The sequence below is a fragment of the Heteronotia binoei genome, chromosome 11 (assembly GCF_032191835.1).
Source record: "Heteronotia binoei isolate CCM8104 ecotype False Entrance Well chromosome 11, APGP_CSIRO_Hbin_v1, whole genome shotgun sequence".
Lineage (NCBI taxonomy): Eukaryota > Metazoa > Chordata > Lepidosauria > Squamata > Gekkonidae > Heteronotia > Heteronotia binoei.
This window is the reverse complement of record NC_083233.1, coordinates 18,781,882-18,802,840: the sequence shown is the minus strand read 5'-3', so window position 1 is coordinate 18,802,840 and position 20,959 is coordinate 18,781,882. Positions and strand designations below refer to the sequence as shown.

The 20,959-nt window shown below is 44.1% G+C and overlaps 1 protein-coding gene across 1 annotated transcript in view; it reads left to right on the top strand.

The window, feature by feature from the left end:
- BRWD3 (bromodomain and WD repeat domain containing 3) overlaps positions 1–20,959 on the top strand; it is a 106,067-nt gene that overhangs the window by 28,789 nt on the left and 56,319 nt on the right. The window contains 8 exon segments of the mRNA XM_060250179.1: positions 5,756–5,906; positions 6,922–7,020; positions 10,098–10,258; positions 11,259–11,480; positions 12,090–12,190; positions 13,969–14,039; positions 16,089–16,189; positions 20,161–20,201. Of these exon segments, the coding sequence (XP_060106162.1) occupies positions 5,756–5,906; positions 6,922–7,020; positions 10,098–10,258; positions 11,259–11,480; positions 12,090–12,190; positions 13,969–14,039; positions 16,089–16,189; positions 20,161–20,201 (947 nt within the window).

Genomic DNA, 20,959 nt, shown 5'->3' with positions numbered 1-20,959 from the left:
ATGTTCCTTTTTAAAATTGCCTTTTTGTTGAATAAAAGAGCCCAGTGGCGCAGAATGGTAAAGCTGCACTACTGCAGTCCTAAGCTCTACTCACGACCTAAGTGCAATCCTGGCGGAAGCTGGGTTCAGGTAGCCAGCTCAAGGTTGACTCAGCCTTCCATCCTTGCTAGGTCGGTCAAATGATTACCCAGCTTGCTGGGGGGGAAGTGTAGATGACTGGGGAAGGCAATGGCAAACCACCCCGTAAAAAGTCTGCCGTGAAAACGTTGTGAAAGCAACGTCACTCCAGAGTCAGAAACGACTAGTGCTTGCACAGGGGACTACCTTTTTTTGTTTGTTTGTTTTTTTAGTTGAATAGTTGTGTGCATTCTGCTGAGATGCTGGGTTTATGGGGAGCTTGTTATGGTTGTTTATAATGTTATTCCACAGGATGGCATAAGGATGTTAGAGGTTTGTTATTGTTAGTTTTTATTAAAGGCATTTATAAATGTTTGAGAACTGCCTTGAACGTAAGAAAATGTATTAAATAAGCATAACACTGGCATGGGAAACAGACCTGGGTACACCAGATCTCAAGAATTAGCTGTGTTTGGTTTTCTTATTTTGTGTATGCTCTGCATACCTTGGTATGAGAATGGAAGACTATACAGTTCATGAGTACTGGTGGACACCAGAATGATTAATTTTATTTTATTTTATCCTACCCTTCCCGCAAGCGGGCTCAGGGTAGTTTACAACACATTGTTAAAAAGTTTAAAAGTTAAAACATGACACAATAAAATTTAGCGCCTCACAAATGATAGCATAGAAGAAGAAATTGGATTTATATCCCGCCCTCCACTCCAAGTCTCAGAGCAGCTCACAATCTCCTTTATCTTCCTCCCCCACAAGAGACACCCTGTGAGGTGGGTGGGGCTGAGAGGACTCTCACAGCAGCTGCCCTTTCAAGGACAACTCCTACGAGAGCTATGGCTGACCCAAGGCCATTCCAGCAGCTGCAAGTGGAGGAGTGGGGAATCAAATCCGGTTCTCCCGGATAAGAGTCTGCACACTTAATCACAACACCAAACTGGCATAGGTTACAAGATGGCATCAATGTGGTTAAAGTACCAGAGTTTCCATTGTGTGTATCTTCAGATATTCCAATTTCTGGGATGTGGCAGAGTTCTCACTAATGCCGGGGTGAATTAAGACATGCAGTTAGGGCAAGAGGGTGGGGCAGAGAGAGGTGATATAGTTTGACATCCACCGCCTCAACCCAAGGCCTGGTGGAACATCTCAGTTTTACAGGTCCTGCAGAACTGTAACAAATCCCACAAGCCCCTGATCTCACTTGGGAGAGTGTTCCACCAGGTCGGAGCCAGAGCCAAAAAGGCTCTGGCTCTGGTTGAGGCTAAGCAGAGGTCTTTTGGACCAGGGATCCCCAGTAAATGACGGTCTGATGAGTGCATGGATCTTTGGGGGACATAGTGGGAGAGACAATCCTGCAGATATGTTGGTCCCAGACCGCGAATACACTTAAGTATATTTTCCATCTATTTGGTTACTTGCTGCTGCTAAAATCAATGAAAGCAATTTGGAAGTTCATAAGAACCTAAAGAAGAGATTGGCTGGCCCTAGGCTGACTGGCCCTTTGCCAAATCCTGATCTTGTCACCAGTCCTCAGGTGGGTAATTCACAAAGAGTTGCACGGAAAAGGGACTGGAGAACAAGCTGTGCCAGCCAAGTGGCAAGTGGAGGAAAGCCCCACCCCCAACAGCCATGACTCTGTGCAGCACCCCCAATGTGATGATGTCACATGGAAATGACATCATCACAGGAGACACCTGACAGTGGTACTCTGGTTTTTGGGCTAAACGTAATGGTTTGAGCCCACTTTTGCCAATAGCCAGAGCATCGCCACACAACATTCCTGCCATGACATCACTTCTGCATGACATCATCACATCAGGTCAACTGGGATTTGGCAGAGGGTTCAAGGTGCATTGAAAGGCCCTCAAGATGCCGAGGCTAAGTTATTTATCTTAAAGGGGAGGTAATAACGATCTTGCCAGAGACTCGAGGTCTAGTGAAAAGATCTTAGTCTTAAACAAATGGACCAAGCTAAATACTTTGTCTACGATTATCACGTATGAAGTTTATAGGAAAATCTATACCAAGTAGCCTCTAAAATTTAGCGTTATAACATCTGCCATAACTTTAGTGGAAGCCAAAGAATGTACAAAACCATCTCTTGTGAAGTCAGCAACTTCAAATGCAATTCTGTGTTTAGTTTTAGCTTACCGCCTGCCTATCCCAGTCCCTGTGAATATATAGATTCCCTTTCCTGCCAGTTTATTCAAATAAGCCAGAAACTTTTAAAATTGTTACCTGTGCCTACTGTGCCATTTTATGAGGGAGAATTTTGACCACTGAAGCAAACAGGCAAGGTGATCTTTTTAGAGGGGCAATTATTAAAGTGGTTGCCTTGTCACAACCCCCACCCCGGCCTCTCTCACTTTACCTCTCTGCCCCTCTCTCTGCCTCTCTTTGTCTTAGATTGGTCCTTATATTTTGGAGAGTGGAGTGATTTCAGATGCCAAATGATAATAGCACACGTTAGGAATGTGCTATTTTCAGGAAACAGGAAAACTAGCTCTCAGTTCAGTCCTGGAGGATGCATTGTCTGGAGCTTCATTATCAGTTGCAGTTCAGCAGTCTCTCTTTCTAATCTCCCTCTGAAATCCCTTTTGAAGAGCACTGTAGCTCTTAGGTCGGCAACTGAATGTTGTGGTTTCTAATGTCAGACTTGTGTCATTTATGTTTTGCATCTTCCTAGACTGAATCCTCCTGTCTAGAATTGAGACCTACGTTTCCTATCTCATTAGCAGTGTTGGTATCTCCACACCTACTACCCCTGTGCATATCATACCTAATCCAATCTAAGCCTGCTATTTTCATTTGACATCTGAAATTACCTTTATAAAGTTTATATCTCTGGTACCTCGTGTTACATTTTACGGCAAGCATGGCCTGCCCCAACCAAGTGACATTTATGTCAGATCTGTCCCTCGTAACAAATGAGTTCGACACCCTTGCTCTAGACTTCATATCGATACATACTTGAGCAAGTTCAGCTATGGTTTGGCATGATGTCAGGTTGACAAGATGTGGTTGACGATCTTTCTGAAGGCCTGGTGTGGAAGCCAAGGTTTGCAGTTATGATGGACAAAACACTGCAGAGTCTCTGAAGTGGGAAGTGAAAACAAGACTACAAAGTTAGATATGTGATTTAACTGTTCTAAGTGGAACACACAGTTGCCTTATACAGAATTGGACTAGTGATCTATCAAGATCAGTCCTGTGTATTTACACTGGCAGTAGCTCTCCAGGATCTTGGGCAAAGATTTTTCACTTTGCCTGCCACCTGATTCTCTTGACTGGAGATGCCAAGGGTTGGACTTGGGACTTTCTGTATGCCAAGCCACTGAGCCGTGGTCCCTTCCCTGTATTTGGAACTTTAATTTGGTTTCAAGTTATGGTTTACAGGTACCTTGGTTGATATGTCTGAATTGAGTCAGAGATGTTCTGAAACATAGTCAGAGATGTTCTGAAACTAAAGACTTTATGTTTTTTTCTGAAACTGGCTGTGTGCGCACAGTTACACCGTAACCCTCTTACTGCTGTTCACAGCACCATGGGAATTCAGCTTTTTCTCCTACTCCTTGTTATAGTTTTAGGTGTTGTTTTTACTGAAACACTTCAACAATAATGACAAGTTAAGCACTTGAGAAATCCATGGATTAAACTACCTGTTCCGCCCACCTAATCCAAATAGCTCCGAGCTTCTTCTCAAGGCTTTTGTCCTGTTAACTGCCTGGCAAGAATGCCTGTTTAATACAAATTTGTTGCATTCATAGACTGCATGTTAGTACACATGTCAAATACTGAATGTTTTAAATGTGCCCTGTGGGGCCCAGATATGGAGAGGAAACAAAAGGGAAAAGGAAGGACTGGTGCCTCTACTGCCCTTGGTGGACAGAAGGAAGATAGTGAGCTCCTTTGCCCCAGCAATGTCAGTGCTATGCACTGTGGAAATGAATACTATAGTCCAGGGGTGGTCAACGGTAGTTCTCCAGATGTTTTTTTGCCTACAATTCCCATCAGCCCCAGCCAGCATGTCCAATGGCTGGGGCTGATGGGAGTTGTAGGCAAAAAACATCTGGAGAGCTACCGTTGGCCACTCCTGCATATAGTCTTTTGCTTTGTGACTGCTTGTGGAAACTGGTATACATATCCTGCCGTCCAAGGATTTCCCATTGCCTTCAGTGGAGCAAAGGGGTTGCCTCCTCTGTTGATTTCATGTGTCAGACTCCTGTTGTGGTGCACCAGGCTTCTTAATTGAGGTGATTATCTAATTTACCCTGAACTATAGCTCTGTGAACTAGGTGACACACCGAGTGCAGAAGTTAGGGTTAGGGAAGGTGCTGCATCCTGGAACAAAAAGACCTAATTTTACTTACGTGTTGATGGGGGTCTAAACGCCAAGAACATGAAGGAAAGAGATCTTGGGGTTATAGTGATTAAAATGTTGACTCAGTGTGTGGCAGCAATAAAAAAGCAAAATCCGTGCTTTAGGTTATTAAGAAAGGAACTGAAAATAAAACAGCCAATATTGTAATGTCCTCATATAGAGCAATGGTATGGCCTTATTCAGAATAATATGCACAGTTTTGGTGTCTGTGTCTCAAAAAGGTTCTCAAGGGGTTGAAGACAGCTGTGGTGACAGCATACAGGTTTACAAAATCCTTGTGGGGTAGAAAAGGTGGGTAGAGGGAGCTTTTCTCCCTCCCCCATAATACTAGAACTTGGAGGCACTGGATGAAATTTATGGTCAATAGATACAGGACAGAGGGAAGGAAATACTTCCTTACTTGACAAGTAATTATTGTGTGGAATTCACTGTCAGTGGATGTGATGATGACCACAAACACAGATGGCTTTAAGAGGGAATTAGATTTATGGTTACTAACCGTGATGATTATAGGGAACCTCCAGGCCAGCATCAGGGGAAGGCCTTGGCCTCTATGCCCTGTTGTTGGCCCTCCCGAATAACTGGCTGTCACTGTGGGAGACAAGATGTTGAACAAGATGGACCACTGGTATGATCCAACAGGGCTCTTTGTTCTCATTCTTGGACATGAGAAGAAAAAATCAAATGGCATTACTGGTGATGCAGTGGCTTTGTTTGTTTGTTTACAGTTATTTTGGGTTTTAGTTTTAGATATTTTGAAGCCCTGTCTCTTTGGCTGGCAGTGGAACATACTCTGTTGAATCACAGCCAACTTATGACAACTGTGGGTTTTCAAAGCAAGAGATGTTCAGAGGTGGTTTGCCACCCTCTGGACTTCCTTGAAGGTCTCCTGACAAGATCGGGCCAGCCTGGGCCATCCCGGTGAGAGTTTTCCTGTATTAGAGCATTCGTTTTTCCGGGTTTCCAGCTTGTTAAATGGTGAAGGGTTTTTTTTTTTTTAACTAGCTTTTTGAATCCTGGGTCCAAGAATATAGTTTGAAATAACATGATACAATACCTATCCATGCCTGAAAGTGGTCAGTGCCTGGCTGAAAGGCAGCCCGTGATACCATCATGAGCTTCAAATGGGAGGAGTGTAGAATAAGAAATAAATGAAAAGTGTAGAGCAAATCAGTATTCATCCCCTCTGTCCTCAGAAGAAAAGGAAGGTTTACAAAGTGATTCTCTGTGTTTTAAATTCAGGTGGCAGCTAATGCGCACATCCCTCCGGACCACCTTCTTAGAATTTGTGAACGGGTCGGACCATTGTTGGAGAAGGAGATCCCGCCAAGCGTACTTGGTGTGAAGAGTTTACTGGGAGTGGGACGGCAGTCTTTGCTAAGGGCTGCAGAAGGTGAGATGCACATCATATATAAAGGCTGAATGTTTCTTTTTATTCACTTTTAAGAGCAACATCCCACTTTATGCAGGTTGTTAAGGTGACCTATAAAATATTACACAGTATGAAAGAAACAAGGCATAAAACAAGTAATTTAAAAGAAAAGAATTTAAGGTAAAGGTAAAATGGGTAACTTAAATATATGTGGGTTAAAACTCCATTGCTGTTGTTATTTTTGTAAATATTTATTTATTATTACTTTCGATTTCTATCCTGCCCTCTCTGCAAGTGGACTCAGGGCGGCTAACAGACAGTTCAGATATATAATTACAATTTAAAACCAATAAAGTACAATTGCATTTAAAACATTGTAAAACATTTTTTGGTGCTGTACAACTACGATATAAGTGGGATCTTTCATTTCAGATAGCGATCTTATGATAATCCTAACTTCTCAGTGGTGTTGGATAGCAGTTCTCTCCTGGTTAGATGTTGTAGGCCTGTCGGAATAATTCCATTTTACAGGCCCTGCAGAATTGAGAGAGATCCCCACAGGCCCTTATGGCCTCCAGGAGGGCATTCCACATTTCTGGTGCTGCCACCGAGAAGTCCCTAGCCCGTGTAGAACACAGCCTGGCCTCCTTTGGTTCGGAGATAGACAGTAGATTTTGTGTCCCTGAACGCAGTGCTCTCTGGGGAACATGCGGAGAAAGGCGGTCCGATAGATAGGCAGGCTCCTGACCATAAAGGGCTTTAAAGGTCAATACCAACACCTTGAAACAGACTCGGAAATGGATACATAAGCAGTGATAAAACACACATTCACTTTCAGTGTTGTTTTGCATTAGGAGCTCAGGTTTTTAATTTCTTGTTTTTGGAATATCCAAAGATGAAAATTGGGAAGGTATGGGAAAGAACTGGTGTTTATAGTGTTTGATGTAGATAGATCCAGCAGGCAACGCCAGGCTTGGTGGCAGATCCCAGGTCTGGAGCTCAGGCTCCTGAACAGTTATGAATCTTGTTCCCATAGACTGCAGACCCACAGCACGGAAAGGCTCAGCTTTTGGAGCTCTGCACAGAGGCCGGCCTCTCAAACTACCTGTGAACCACAGGAAACCGCCAAATATGGGTAAGGAACAACTTGCTGAAAATCCCAAGTTCATGCATTGAAGTATCAGCAATTTGAACTGGAAAGTAATCTGAGACTTCAGTCACTGAAGATCACTAAAATGTGAGGGATAGCTGTTATTTCCTCCACCACTTTTCTGTCCTTGATATGGTTGGAAATCACTCCAGAAGGCATGGAGCTCAGTCCCCTGTTGCAAGGCTGGTCTGGCATCCCCCAGGTTTGCTTGTTTTTGAAGAAGACTGCAGATTTATACCCCACCCTCTCTGAATCAGAGACTCAGAGCGGCTTACAATCTCCTATATCTTCTCCCCCCACAACAGACACCCTGTGAGGTGGGTGGGGCTGAGGGGGCTGCCCTTTCAAGGATAAACTCTGCTAGAGCTATGGCTGACCCAAGGCCATTCCAGTAGCTGCAAGAGAAGTGGGGAATCAAACCCGGTTCTCTCAGATAAGAGTCCGCACGCTTAACCACTACACCAAACTGTCATTGCTTCCCAATGACCAATACGTCAGTAAGATTAATCTCAAGTTGAATCATTGATCTAGTTTGGGTCTGTTGAACAGTGGCATCCAAAGGACATGTGTGTTGGGGGCAAATGCCCAAAGATCTTATGAAAAGAGCACGGAATATTTCATGATGCCAGGAAACCAAAAATCAAAGAAATAAATAATGGTTTAAAAATAATAGAGGCGATATTTGAAGCAAACTGTGGTAAGGGCTAACCTGCTCTCGTCAGATCTTGGAAGCTAGGTAGGGTCAGCCCCTGGTCAGTATTTGGAGGGGAGACCCCTGAGGAATACCAAGGTCACTATGCAGAGGCAGGCAATGGCAAACCGCCTCCAAACGCCTCTTGCCTTAGAAACCTGATGGGGTCCCCTTGAGTCAGCTATGACTTAATGGCACTTTTGACCACTGTCACCATTAGAAGTATGTTTTAGTACATGTGGCTGATGTGTTTTGTCTGTTCAACAACGAGTGAAAGCTGGGAAGCAAAAAAAAAACCAGAGGCATGTGGTTAGAACAAACAAAACCATTAAAAGGTAGAATAAAATAGCAGGAAGGTTAAAAAAAAATGAAACCCACACTTTTTCCACCAGGTAAGGTTTTCTTAGCCTAGAACCCAACCAGATGCTTTGCTACCATCAGCAACGGCAGAACAGTCAAGACTCCCAGTGCTGGTGCAGAAGAGCCCTGTGGTGGTGGCAACGAGCACACCCCCCCCCACCCCGTTTGTTACTTCAGAGCAGTTTCTTAAAATCATTGTAAGGTTTAGATTCAGGTGGGCAGCCGTGTTGGTCTGAAGCAATAGAACAAAGTAGGAGTCCAGTACCACCTTTAAGACCAACAAAGTTTTATTCAGAATGTTCTGCTGAGGTAACTGGCATGATACAATGTTTCCCTTAAAGTTACTTAACTTTCTCTCAAAGTTTCACAAATGTCACTAGTTTAACTTTTAATTACTGGACTATATTTCTAGTTAACGTTTTCCTTTCACAGTTTTACACACACTTGAGTGCGCTAAGCTTTGTCCCTATGGGTATAAGACCAAGGTCTCTGCACTAGACCCTCTCCTCTTGGCACGATTGTTACTATCTGCCCAATCAGACTAGCAGACTGGGTTTTGGGCACCTTTTGAACACTTTGTACTGTCACCTCAAAATTCCTTTTCCAAAGCCTGATCTGCCTTTCAGTCTTTTCCCCCCTTTGGACACTAAGCTTCATAAAAAGGGCTGTTTCCCCCCCTCAAGATATGATTATTTGATTGACAAATACAGAGACAGTTCTTCATATCTGAGAGCAGCCTCTCACCAAAGTCTCTAAGATGTAAAACCCTACTTCATGGGCTCTGCATTAGACTGTGGCCGTTTTCCCACTGACCTTACTCAGGAGCGATGTCCCTCTTCACCGCGCAGCGTCTGCGCGGATTTCCCACCAACTGCTGCGCACAACCAGGAAGTGCGATGGCTTTTGCGTCGCAGATGTAAACCGCTAAAAACCAGTTTACATCTGCGACACAAAAGCCGCAGCTCTTCCTGGTTGTGCGCAGCAGTTGGTGGGAAATCCGCGCAGATGCTGCGCGGTGAAGAGGGACGTCGCTCCAGAGTAAGGTCAGTGGGAAAACGGCCTCTGCTTTGTGACTTTTTAGTTATGCTTTTGAGAGCTCTGCTCTCTTCTCTAGTTAATCTTCAACTCTCAACTGAACTTTTCCAACTGTCTAACTGCCACTCTCCTTTGACAGTTTGAAACAGTCCACCAATGAGAGTGAGTTCTATCAGTTGTCACTCAATGGCTCTTAGCATGCAGATTGCTGCTGTTCGTCATGGGAGTGCTGTGCATGCGGAAGTGTGGAGGGAGAGGGAGCTGCCATTGGCCTCTTGGAACCCAGCCCCAGGGCTTCCTGAGTGATTGGCTGGCTTATCCTTTTGGCCAGCCACCTCCTACCATTTATTTTATTTTCCAGCCATCTTACCGTGCTTTTCTCTTCAATGGTGACACAAAGCAACTTACAATAATACCAGTCTAAATAACTAGGCAATTTATGTAGTCAGATATAGTTAAAATAAACAGTACCAAGCAACTATACACTAAAAACATCAAAGGCTTGTTTTGCATCCCTTGGCCACAGGCTTCAAGTCATGCGCTATGCACCAAGGGTCCTTTGGCTCTTGCCAAATTTCTCATGCCTCTGGCCACATCCAGGCTTGTGGACTTGCAACAGGAAGGCAAATAGAAGCTTAGCTTGCCAGATCCATTCTGCAATATCCCTGCCTTGCTGAAGGAGCCTCTGGCTCCATGCAGGCTTATATACTTGCAACAGAGAGGGAAATAGAAGCTCAGGCTAGATACTGTGCAGCTGGGCAGACATTCCCAAGAATGGGGAAGGCAAAATATTTTTCTTCTTACAATTAGTAGCAAGGCGATCAGGGGTTTCTTTGAGTCTGAAGCTGTTGCCAAGAAGGCCTCTGCTTTAGTCACACCATCTACAGTGGCAGAAAGGATCTGGATGTCAATGTGAACTAGATTCCAGTCAGTCAAATTCAGAAGGATAACTGTGTGTGTTTCCCCCCTCTTCTAGTCAATGTCATTTGTGCCAGACCTATAACTGCATATGGGCGTTTCAACCATATGTTCCCAACATCGTTGTACCAGCACATCAAAATGCACAATATGATTCTCGGACACTTATCATCTGTGTATTGTGTTGCATTTGATCGCAGCGGGCGGCGAATTTTCACAGTGAGTTGACTTGGGTTTTGCTCTTGGAATGCCACAACTCTGCTTCCTGCTAGGAAGAAAAGAAAGAATGTGGCCTTCAAGAAGGCAATATAGGAGTCTTGTATAATTCTACAGTCCACTCTCTAGAATTATTTCTTTTTCAAAAGCAGAGTTACACCCCACTATGTCCACTGAAATGGCTGTGCTTAAACACATGGAGCTGTTTAGGGTGGCACTGTTAATGTCTTATTTTTGTTTTTTTCTGACATACACCTTCAATTTATATTTCAAGTTCGGCTGCAGAAGCTGCTTGCTCTCTCTGTGGAAATCCACTCTTGTGTTCTAAATGGCCTTATATACTGTAATGTATTCATTTGCTAAAGTTAGTTATACCCAAAGGGGGCCCAGAGTGGCTTACTTCAGGAGTGGCCAGTGGTAGCTCTCCAGATGTTTTTTGCCTACAACTCCCATCAGCCCCAGCCAGCATGGCCAATGGCTGGGACTGATGGGAGTTGTAGGCAAAAAAAAAACATTTGGAGAGCTACCGTTGGCCACCCCTGGCTTACTTCATTCTGCTCTCATTGAATCCAGCAAGTTTCCATGGCAGAGTGGAGATCAGAACCTGGGTCTCCTGGATCTTAAACTACTATGCATATTGTCAGCAGGAATACCAGGGTATAGTGGAGAAAGAACCACGTATGTTGGAAGAGTAGGATAAAACTGCAATAAGTGTAAGCTGCATGTCTGTATGCTGACAGTTAAAATCAGGGCTTTTTTTGAATGCGCAGGAACACAGTTCCGACTGGCTTGGTGTCAGCAGGTGTGACCTAATATGCAAATGAGTTCCTGCTGGGCCTTTTCTACTAAAAAAAGCCCTATGCGAAACAATGGTGACATTAGGAAGTGTGGCCTAATACGTCAATGAGTTCCTGCTGGGCCTTTTCTACTTTGAAAGCCCTGATTAAAATCACGACACTTCTGCTTGTTCCACCTTGGATTATGTTTTTTAATGAATCTCTAGGGCTCTGATGATTGCTTGGTGAAAATCTGGGCTACGGCTGATGGGCGTCTGCTTTCAACACTCCGAGGACATTCGTCCGAAATCTCCGATATAGTTGTTAACTATGAAAATACACTGCTCGCTACGGGCAGCTGCGACGGTGTGATCCGAGTCTGGTGCCTTCAAACTTGTGCGCCTGTCGCGGTGCTGCTGGACCACTCAGCTTCCATTACTTCCATACAGGTAAGGCAGACCGCTGGCAGTCCGTTAGGTTTTGTAGCTGGTTAGCAACAAGACACAGAACCGCTGCTATCCGATCACGTTAGATCCATTCCTTGGAAAGCTAATGACTCCAAACTCCTTCCAGTGAGCTCTGCATTTCCAGCTGTGCTTTTTTTCTTATCACAGCCGAAGCTGACTGTGTGGCACATCCACAGCAGAGTGGGAGGTGTTATGTTTCATAAAAGACTGAGAAACTCATGTTGGTCTACTTCAGGGGTGGCCAAACCGTGACTCGGGAGCCACAAGTGGCTCTTTTATACATACCGTGTAGTTTTCGAAACCCCCACCGCTCATTGGCTGGCTTGGAGAAGGTATCTGTCTCCTTCAGTCACTTCCCCAAGCCAAGATAGCCCGCAGTTTGGAGAATGCATTTAAAGTTAAAGTTGCTTTCTTTCCACTTCTCCCTCCATCCTCCACATCTATTTGTTTGCCTGCTTTGCGGCTCTGAAACATCTGATGTTCATGTCTTGCGACTCTCAAACATCTGACATTTATTCTGTGTGGCTCTTCCATTAAGCAAGTTTGGCCACCCCTGGTCTACTTAATAAAAACCTGTTTTACATTTTTTAGTTTTCTCCAGCGAGAAACGGAACAACAGGATACCTCACTTCTACTGGTGCTGACGGAATGATCTGCTTCCGGCAATGGAATTCGAAAACAATGAAATTTATGTAGGTACCAACTTCATCCCCTTTCTTAGGTCACCTTATTTTAATGACTTGTTGAGTTGTGGCAATGCCTGAAACAGATGAATGGGATTGGCTTGTAAGAGGAGGAAGGCCTTACATATGTTATTTTTGGAGTCGACAGCTGCTAAGAGCACATTCTCTTCTGTTTTGTTTTGTTTTTAATTAAGACTTTGGATGGGGAACGTGGATCAGTAGCACTGTAACAACAGTCATCTCACCAGTGAAGTATTATATGGAAAAGGGTGTAATTCTGTGGTGGGGCTCAAGAAGGTCATATAGCTATCTTGGCAGGGCTTTTTTTTTTTGAGCAGTTCCGCTGGCTTGGTGTCAGGGGTGTGGCCTAATATGCAAATGAAGAAGAAGATGCTATTGGGTTTATATCCCGCCCTCCACTCCGAAGAGTCTCAGAGCGGCTCACAATCTCCTTTACCTTCCCCCCCCCCCACAACAGACACCCTGTGAGGTGGGTGGGGCTGAGAGGGCTCTCACAGCAGCTGCCCTTTCAAGGACAACCTCTGCCAGAGCTATGGCTGACCCAAGGCCATTCCAGCAGCTGCAAGTGGAGGAGTGGGGAATCGAACCTGGTTCTCCCAGATAAGAGTCTGCTCACTTAACCACTACACCAAACTGGTTGAGTTCCTGCCGGGCCTTTTCTACAAAAAAATTCTTGGTAATTCCAGAAAGGCAATTGCATTAGTCTGTTGCCACAAGATTACCTGTGAATTCAGTGGCAGAGACCAACAAAATTTCTTCTAGCTTCAGTTTTCTGTGAGTCACAGCTTGCTTGGTCAGATGCATGAAGTGCGTATCCATCTGCTGGGTTTATCTCGCATCTAATGAAGCAAGCTGTGACTCACAAAAGCTGACGAATACGTTTTGTCAGACTTTGAGGTGCCATTGGACTCCTGATTAATTCAGGCTATCATGCAGTTTTACTTATCTGACATTTGGAGGAGCCGTTCATTGAACATTCAGACAGTGAATGGGAGGTCCTAATCTTGAAGGTTACAGCTAAGCCTATTGTCCAGCCAGAAGATTCTTTTGTTTGAGATAGCTGCAAGTGAATGGGAAGAGGTGGGCACTGCTCTGATTTGAGACAGTTGAAACAATTTGCTAGCAGTTCTCTCTGAAGCATTTTGTGACCTTTTTGTTGTTGTTGGTTAGCAGTTTTGCTTTTGGGTTCAGTACACGCTGCAGATCTGGGAAGTGCTGTCTGTGGTGCTGTCTGCTTTTGCGAGCTGTGATTTCTCAGCTTTAAATATCAGCATTCAAGAGTTTGCTGCTTCAGTAAAAGTAATCCATAGATGCAAGCAATGTTCCCTCTAAGTGGAGTTAGTGTGAACTAGCTCTCAGTTTTTTAGCCTCCATCTCACACACATTTGTTTTAGCTCAGGGAAAATGGTCTCAGAGCAAACTAATTGATGCAGCAGCTCACAACTTTAATGCCAGTAGCTCATGAAGTAGAATTTTTGCTCACAAGACTCCACAGCTTACAGGGAGTATTGGATGGAAGTACCATTGCTGTTAACCGGAGATCAGACTATTGCAGACACTGGTTCTGGTTGCCTTTTTTTTTATTGACTGATGCAATTAGGGGCATGTTGCTGATGATCTTACCAGTGGGAGGGGGGACTTTCTCAGCCTGTTAGGAGCTGTAATTGTATTCTGCAGGATGTAGCTGCAAGACCTACTGCAAATATGAATTGTTTCTTTGGGGGCTACACTAAACCTTGCACTTTTTTTGCTATGTATTATTTCAGGGAGCAGTCAGTTAAATTTGATGAAAGATCAAGACCTGGCATTCAGATAATTTGTGCATCTCTCAGCTCAGGTATGTACATGTTTTTCTAATTTTCTAGGAATTATCTAAGGGTTATTAATGTTGCTTATGTAAGGAAGATTGTTTCTTGTTTTTGTAAGAGCTGACAGTGCTTTCAAAAAAACAGGAAACTTCTGCATTTTCTGGGAACACGGCCATCTTGTAAAAAGTTCTAAGCAGAACCAGTATGCATTGATAAAAATACCAAGTGAGTTATTGGGAGATAGGAAACTCACTTATGTGATTGCTTTTAGGAAAGGCGATAGGTGGAAGGGTCATCCTCAGGTCAGTATTAACTTTGTAGCACATAGTTGTCAGCCTCCAGGTGGGGCCTGGAGATCTCCTGCTGTTACAGTTGATCTCCAGATAACAGTGGCCTGTTCCCCTGGAGAAAATGACTGCTTTGGAAACTAGACTCTGTGGCATTGTACTCTGATGAGGTCTCTCCCCTCCCCAAACCATCCTCAGGCTCCACTCCCCAAATTTCCCAGTATAACCCACCCAGAGTTGGCAACCATGTCCTTGAATGACTGGGGCTGAGCATACCTGAAGGGTTGCCTGCTCTTTCATAACCTACCCAACCATTGCAGTTATCTTATGAGGCTGTGTTTCATGTGTGTCTGCTCTCTGAGATTATGTGGGTGGCAAGCCTCGGGGAGGGCCTTCTCAGTCATGGCACCAAAACTTTCTCCCCAGGGAGACTTGCCTGTCCTCTTCAGTTGCCCTCTTCTGCCAGCAGATGAAGACTTTCCCCCCTTTTGTCAGTGATCCTTTCAGCTGTATGTTTTAATTGCTGCTTTTATGTTTGTGTGTGCATGTGTTTTAGCTTTGTTTTTATTGTTGTAATGATGTGTTTTTGTTTGGTTTTAATGGTTTTTAAAATGCATTTTTATTATGTATGTTTTTAATCTATTAGCTGCCTTGGTAACTGATGAAGGCAGAAAGTCAGGGTGCAAATTTTACAAATAAATATATTTTTAGCCATCAGGTTTGCTTTGTAAGTAGACTGCATTACTGATACTTGCATGTTCCTTTGAAACCTCAAAGATAGAACTGTTGTGATAAATTCTTCTCTGTGTCTTTTCTCTTGTGTCAACATAGCAAAACCCTTTATGCACTTAATGCTGTTTTAGTGGAACTCTAATATGTGCTTTAAGCCTGCATTAAAGTAGCTACAGGGCCTACATTACCCAGGATCCCTTCTGTCCCTCTGATTGGGTAGGTAGAAGTTTTGGGGGGGAAACTTACCCAGTGACGAACAGAGGGGTGGGACCTGGGAGGAAAGAATAAAAGGCCCAGCTAGAGAAGGAAGTGTGTTCTCTCTGGAAAGGCTGTGCTGGAGAGAGGGCTGTAGGAGGAGAGTTCCCTCATCCAAACAATGGTGAGTCAGTTGGAATCAGGAGGAAGGGAATGTATCGTTATTCATGTCAGGCCTTTTATTTTTCTTTGCACCACCTTTACAGCAAGGTGCTTGCTGAGAAGGAAGAAAGGGGTCAGGAGAGTGCTCTGGGCCCTGCAGACAGACCCTACTAGAGTGATGGAAGCCTGTAGAGGCCCTCCCTGGTCTCCTGCTTGTGAAACTACCAAAGAAAAAAACTGCCTATCAAAAAGCTGTAATAAAACTTCCATTTCAGTAGAAGACTTTATAGTCAAAAATTGAGAAGCCCACTAATGGATCTTAGGATGGAAAATCTTAACAGGCCAACGGCAGTGCCCCAAGATATACATCTCCTACTGTTACATGAGATTCCCAGTGGTCTCCTATCTAGATTGCTGATCCGGAATCACACCTGCTTACTTCCAGGCAATGCTGATTTCACAGACCATTCACTCCAGCCTCAAAATAGGTTTTGGACGGATCTTTTAAATTGTCAAAGATCCATCCAAAACATAAAAGTTCTCAAAGCTTCCACCTTTCCCAGAAGGAAAAATCAATACATATTGAAAGTTTCATGCCCCTGAAATGTTCATTTTAAAGCGAGTGATTGTTGCATAAGCGGCATGATGCTCATGGAATTAAAAGTTTTTTAAATTGTGTGCTTTTTGCCCTCCTTTCCATAGGTGGCATGTTTATTGCAACAGGGAGCACTGACCACGTGATAAGACTGTATTACTTGGGCTCTGAATCGCCAGAGAAAATCGCTGAGTTAGAATCTCATACGGTAAGAAAAAAGCTGGGAACACAGTTATTATTTTCACATTTATAAAAATCCTTCCTCCAAGGAGATTTTAGGTGGCATACATAGATCCTGCCATATTATTTTCTCCATAATCCTGTGAGGCAGGTTAGGCTGAGAGTGTCCGTGACTAGCCAGAAGCCAACCAGAGTGTTTCATAACCGAGAAGTGATTGGAACCTCAGTCTCCCCAATGCTATTCCAGCACCACATACTGAAGTCCATCATGTTTTTTTTTTTAAAGTTGCATAGGAACTTTGGTTTAATTCCTTCTACACCTACTACAGGTTCACCCTGACCTGAGTTCTTCATTGCACAAGAGTTCCCCCTCCTCCAAGTTGATTTCTCCATTGAAAGGAATAGTAAAAGCATTTGCCTTAAATATCATTTACACTCTGGAATCAGGTTCTTGCAAGAGATGCTGGTCTGGGGTAACATGCAAAACTTTTATGCCATTTGAACAGAATCTCTTATAACAACCAGAAGAGGAAAATAGAAGGGTAACCAAGAACTGTATGGCACCTTAAAGGCTACTAAATTAATGTGGGAGTCAGCTTTTGTGAGCTCCCCTCGAGCACTAGCTCACAAAAACTTAAGTTATAGTACATTTGTTCATGTTTAACATGTCACATGACTCATATTTTGGCTGTAGCAAATCTAAAGACGATACATGAAAATAATCAGATGTATTCTGGTGGAAAATGTTACTCCCGCAGGGGTGTCGCAACTCATTGGTTATGTGGGCCAGATCTGACATAAATGAAACCTTGTTGGGCCAGGCCATGCAATGCTGGGTAGCAGAGAGATAAAGTTTATAAAGGATACAAACACAAAGATTTTTTAAAAGCTTAAAATAAAACATTAGCACTCATTCTTAAAGCTGCTTTCTTTGTATCCCATCCATGTGATCCAGGGAACTGGGCAAAGGAAGCTCTGGCTCTTCCCCAGGGGACCAGGAGGAGCAGGAGCCTCAGCCAATGGAAGGAAGAGAGCCTGGCAAAGCAAGCTATTTCTCCTCCCTTCCTCCCCAAGGGAGGTGCCTCAGCCAATGGAGAAAATGGAGGCTTTGCTGTGTAACTCCTATGCTAGATTTAGCAAGTCTGGAAAAGCAAGCTGTGATGCAGAAGGAAGCAAGAGAGAGGGAGAAGGAAGCAGATGACAGCCAGTTGTTCGCGGGCCTGATAGGAGCCCTCTGAGGGTCTGAGTTGGCCCCTGGGCTGCATGTTTGACACCCATGTGTTACGGTGTATGTCTGTGTTAAGTGCAGTCAGGTTGCTTCTGATCTGTGGCGACCCTATGAACTAATGGCATCCCCAAAGATCCTATTGTTAACAGCCCCGTTCAGGTCTTGCAGACTGAAGACAGTGACTTTCTTTATTGAGTCAGTCCGTCTTATTATTGTGCATGGTTCCCCTTTACTCCGTAGACTGAGAATGTTTTGCCGTAAAGAACTTTGCAAGAACGTGTTTGGATTTGAACAGAAGCAACATAGCTACTGATGCTGTGGCCAAGAGGCGTAGCACTGCGAGCTGTTGTTATGGTTATCTGGGGGTTGTGTGCAAATCAGCACATGGATGATCTAGGAGAGGGATCACGAAGGAGCATCAGCAGCCATAAGAGACAACAAAACCCAAACATGGGGAATTGAGAATGGGGAACCAGCTTTTGACCCATTGGAAAAAAATGGGATTTTGAGGTAAACTGGAAGTGGGGGGGGGATACCTCTTGTGTGATATTTTCTCTTTTCGAATAATGCTATCTGCCTTTATGGCAGGACATTAAAACAATGTTTTAACTGTCCTTTACTCCTTCAAAACACTTTCTGATAACTGTCAGTATGTAAAACAATTTGCAGTGCTGGGTAATTCCAATTTCAGGTAGACACATGCAGCTCTCTGGTCCTCTGGCTTGCTCCACTTTCCTCCCTCTTCTGCAGCATGTTGACAAACCTAGTCAATGTTTGGAAAGGTGGGCACACAGAGTCCAAGAAACCAGCTTTCATGAGAAGTGGTAGAAAAGCTTGTTTCTATGCAGGCAAATATTTCACCTTGTGGTGAAAACTGAATGTTGAGAACCAGAAACTGCAGCTCTTTCAGAAACCTATTCTCATTAGAGAAATAAATCGTGGTGCCAGTATTTTGAACTGGGTAAATTACTGAAAACGATTCTGGGTTTTTCCTGCAGCTAATTTTGTTGCCTGTTACTATAACACCTGTGAGGTGATGGTTCCTTAGTGACCAAATCAGTAGTATCCTGAAGTTTATTTTGGTACCCAGACTTACTGGCTGCCCTTAATGCTGTGGTCTGCTTGGCTGGGTTAGACACTGCTTTCCAGTATGTTGAAAGTTGTCTGGAATGAGGATTCTTGCTTATGATATAGGTGCTAAACATATTGTTATCTTTGGTAAGCAGGAGGTACACCTTTTTGCATAGGTTCTGGATAATTCTGGCTGTATGGAAAGCAGACTGGTGATGTTGAGTTTGGATGATCATCCCTCTTTCCCCTCACCCTTACAGTGGTGTTGGCAGTTTCCACTTCTAAGTCTTTTTTCCTGTTTTCCCAACTGGCACAAATAGACGATACCTTAGAGCAGGGGTGTCGCGGCCTGGGGGCCGAATCAGGGCCCCAGAGGGCTCCTATCAGACCCCTGAGCAACTGGCCTGATAGGAACAACTGGCTCTTGTCTGCTTCCTTCTCCCTCTCTCTTGCTTCCTTCTGCATCTCAGTTTGCTTTGCCAGGCTTGCTCAGTCGCACAGGAGCTACAGAGCAAAGTCTCTATTTTCTTCATTGGTTGAGGCTCCTCCCCCTCCTGGTCTCCTGGGGAAGGAAGGAAAGAGCCACAGCTTCCTTTGCCCAGTTCCCTGGATTCCACAGGAGAGATACAAAGAAAGCACCTTTAAGACCAAGGAGTGCTAATGTTTTAAGCATGTTTTATTTTATTTTTTTTTAAGTTAATCGTTTTTGTCTGTGTCCTTTAAAAAGCTTATATCTCTGCTGTCTAATTTTAAATAAGTACTCGTATGGCCCGGCCCGGCCCAACAAGGTCACATTTATGTCAGATCTGGCCCTCGTAAGAAATGTTTGACACCCCTGCCTCAGAGGCTCTTGCCGTTCTAGCACTAGATAGATACCTTAGGAGGCCCTTGATGTTCTGTCATTAACACTGGGCATATTGGTAATTATGACGAGCAAGACAAAAAAAACCCTTTAAAATTTCATAGGCACACGAAGCACTGGAATTCAATGTGTTAACTAAACTACGCACAATGTCTTTTTGTGGTTAAAATAGTAAAGCATTGAAATCTGATAAGGAAACAGTTATCAAATATATTTCAGCCCTCCCTAATACCTTTTCCCATCCCTCCATGGTTTCAAAATGTCAAGAAACGGTGGTGAGACTGTTGTGCCAGGTGCTGTTACTTGGGGGCTGATAAGGGTAGGGATATTCTCTTCTTCCTGCTCAACTAGCGCTGACCTGACTTTGTGCTACATATCGTCCAGTACCCACCACTGGCTCTCTAGTGATACTTCTGCAAAACGCTGGGATACCTGATCCTAAGATTCCTGATCCTTAGAGAGCCAGTTTGGTGTAGTGGTTGTGCGGACTCTTATCTGGGGAGAACCGTGTTGGACTCCCCACTCCTCCACTTACAGCTGCTGGAATGGCCTTGGGTCAGCCATAGCTCTTGCAAGAGCTGTCCTTGAAAGGGCACATTTTTCTGAGCTCTCTCAGCTCCACCCACCTCACAGGGTGTCTGTTGTGGGGGGAGAAGATATAGGAGATTGTAAGCCGCTCTGAGTCTCTGATTCAGAGAGATGGGCGGGATATAAATCTGCAGTCTAAGAGGTTTGGAACAGTTAACTAACATGGGATGGGGAAAAATCTGCAAATCGGTTAAATGGAAAAGGGAAGCATAGACTAAAAAAAATTTTCTGTTTTCTTTTTCATTTAAAGGACAGAGTAGTTGCTGTTCAGTTCTGCAACAGTGGAGACAGGTAAGCCTCTGTGCTAGACATCTTCAACACCAAGGTGATGTTTTTCATAATATTGCTTAAAATTATTTTAATTTTAAAGAGCAGCCTTGTAAAATGCTAGTTGTAGCTCTTCAGGCTTACACTTTGGAAGGGGATTTTTCGGAAGCAGTAAAAGTCTCCAGCAGCAGTTTCTTGTCCATGCAGACATTGCCCCACTGAAATCAATGGCATTCACCATTGAGTTCCAGTGGAATCAGGATTCTACAATAGAAACTAAAAAACCCCCACCCCATTTGCTACTTTGTAGGGAAAGCGTTTGCCCTGTTGTGAGGTCTTGAATAAAAACATCTTGTTACAGCGCAGCAACAATTGCATTTGCTGCATTGCTAGCGAGCATTGAGTCTGCACCTGCTTTTCGGCGTCTGACTATTTCTCTATACATTAGTGGAGCTGCCGCACATTCAAGTTATATTTCCTCTCACTTGGTGTTGTCTGCATTAACAGTGCTGTGACGACTTTGCTCAGCTTTTACTCCCCACAAATACCTGTAGATAGCCTCCAGCCTCTCACTGGCACTTTTGTGGAGCTGTGGACAACTCGGATTGCTATGGGTTATGCACTGATGGAGTTAGCCAGTGGCAGCGTGCAGAGAAGCAAAGACCAAATCCCTGGGGGGAAGCTTCTCTATTATATAAACACTGAACAGCCATCAAGGCAAGTAGGAAAAGAAGCCACGCAGGACAGAAGCATGGTGGCCCAGGGCATGACCGGTGTAAGAA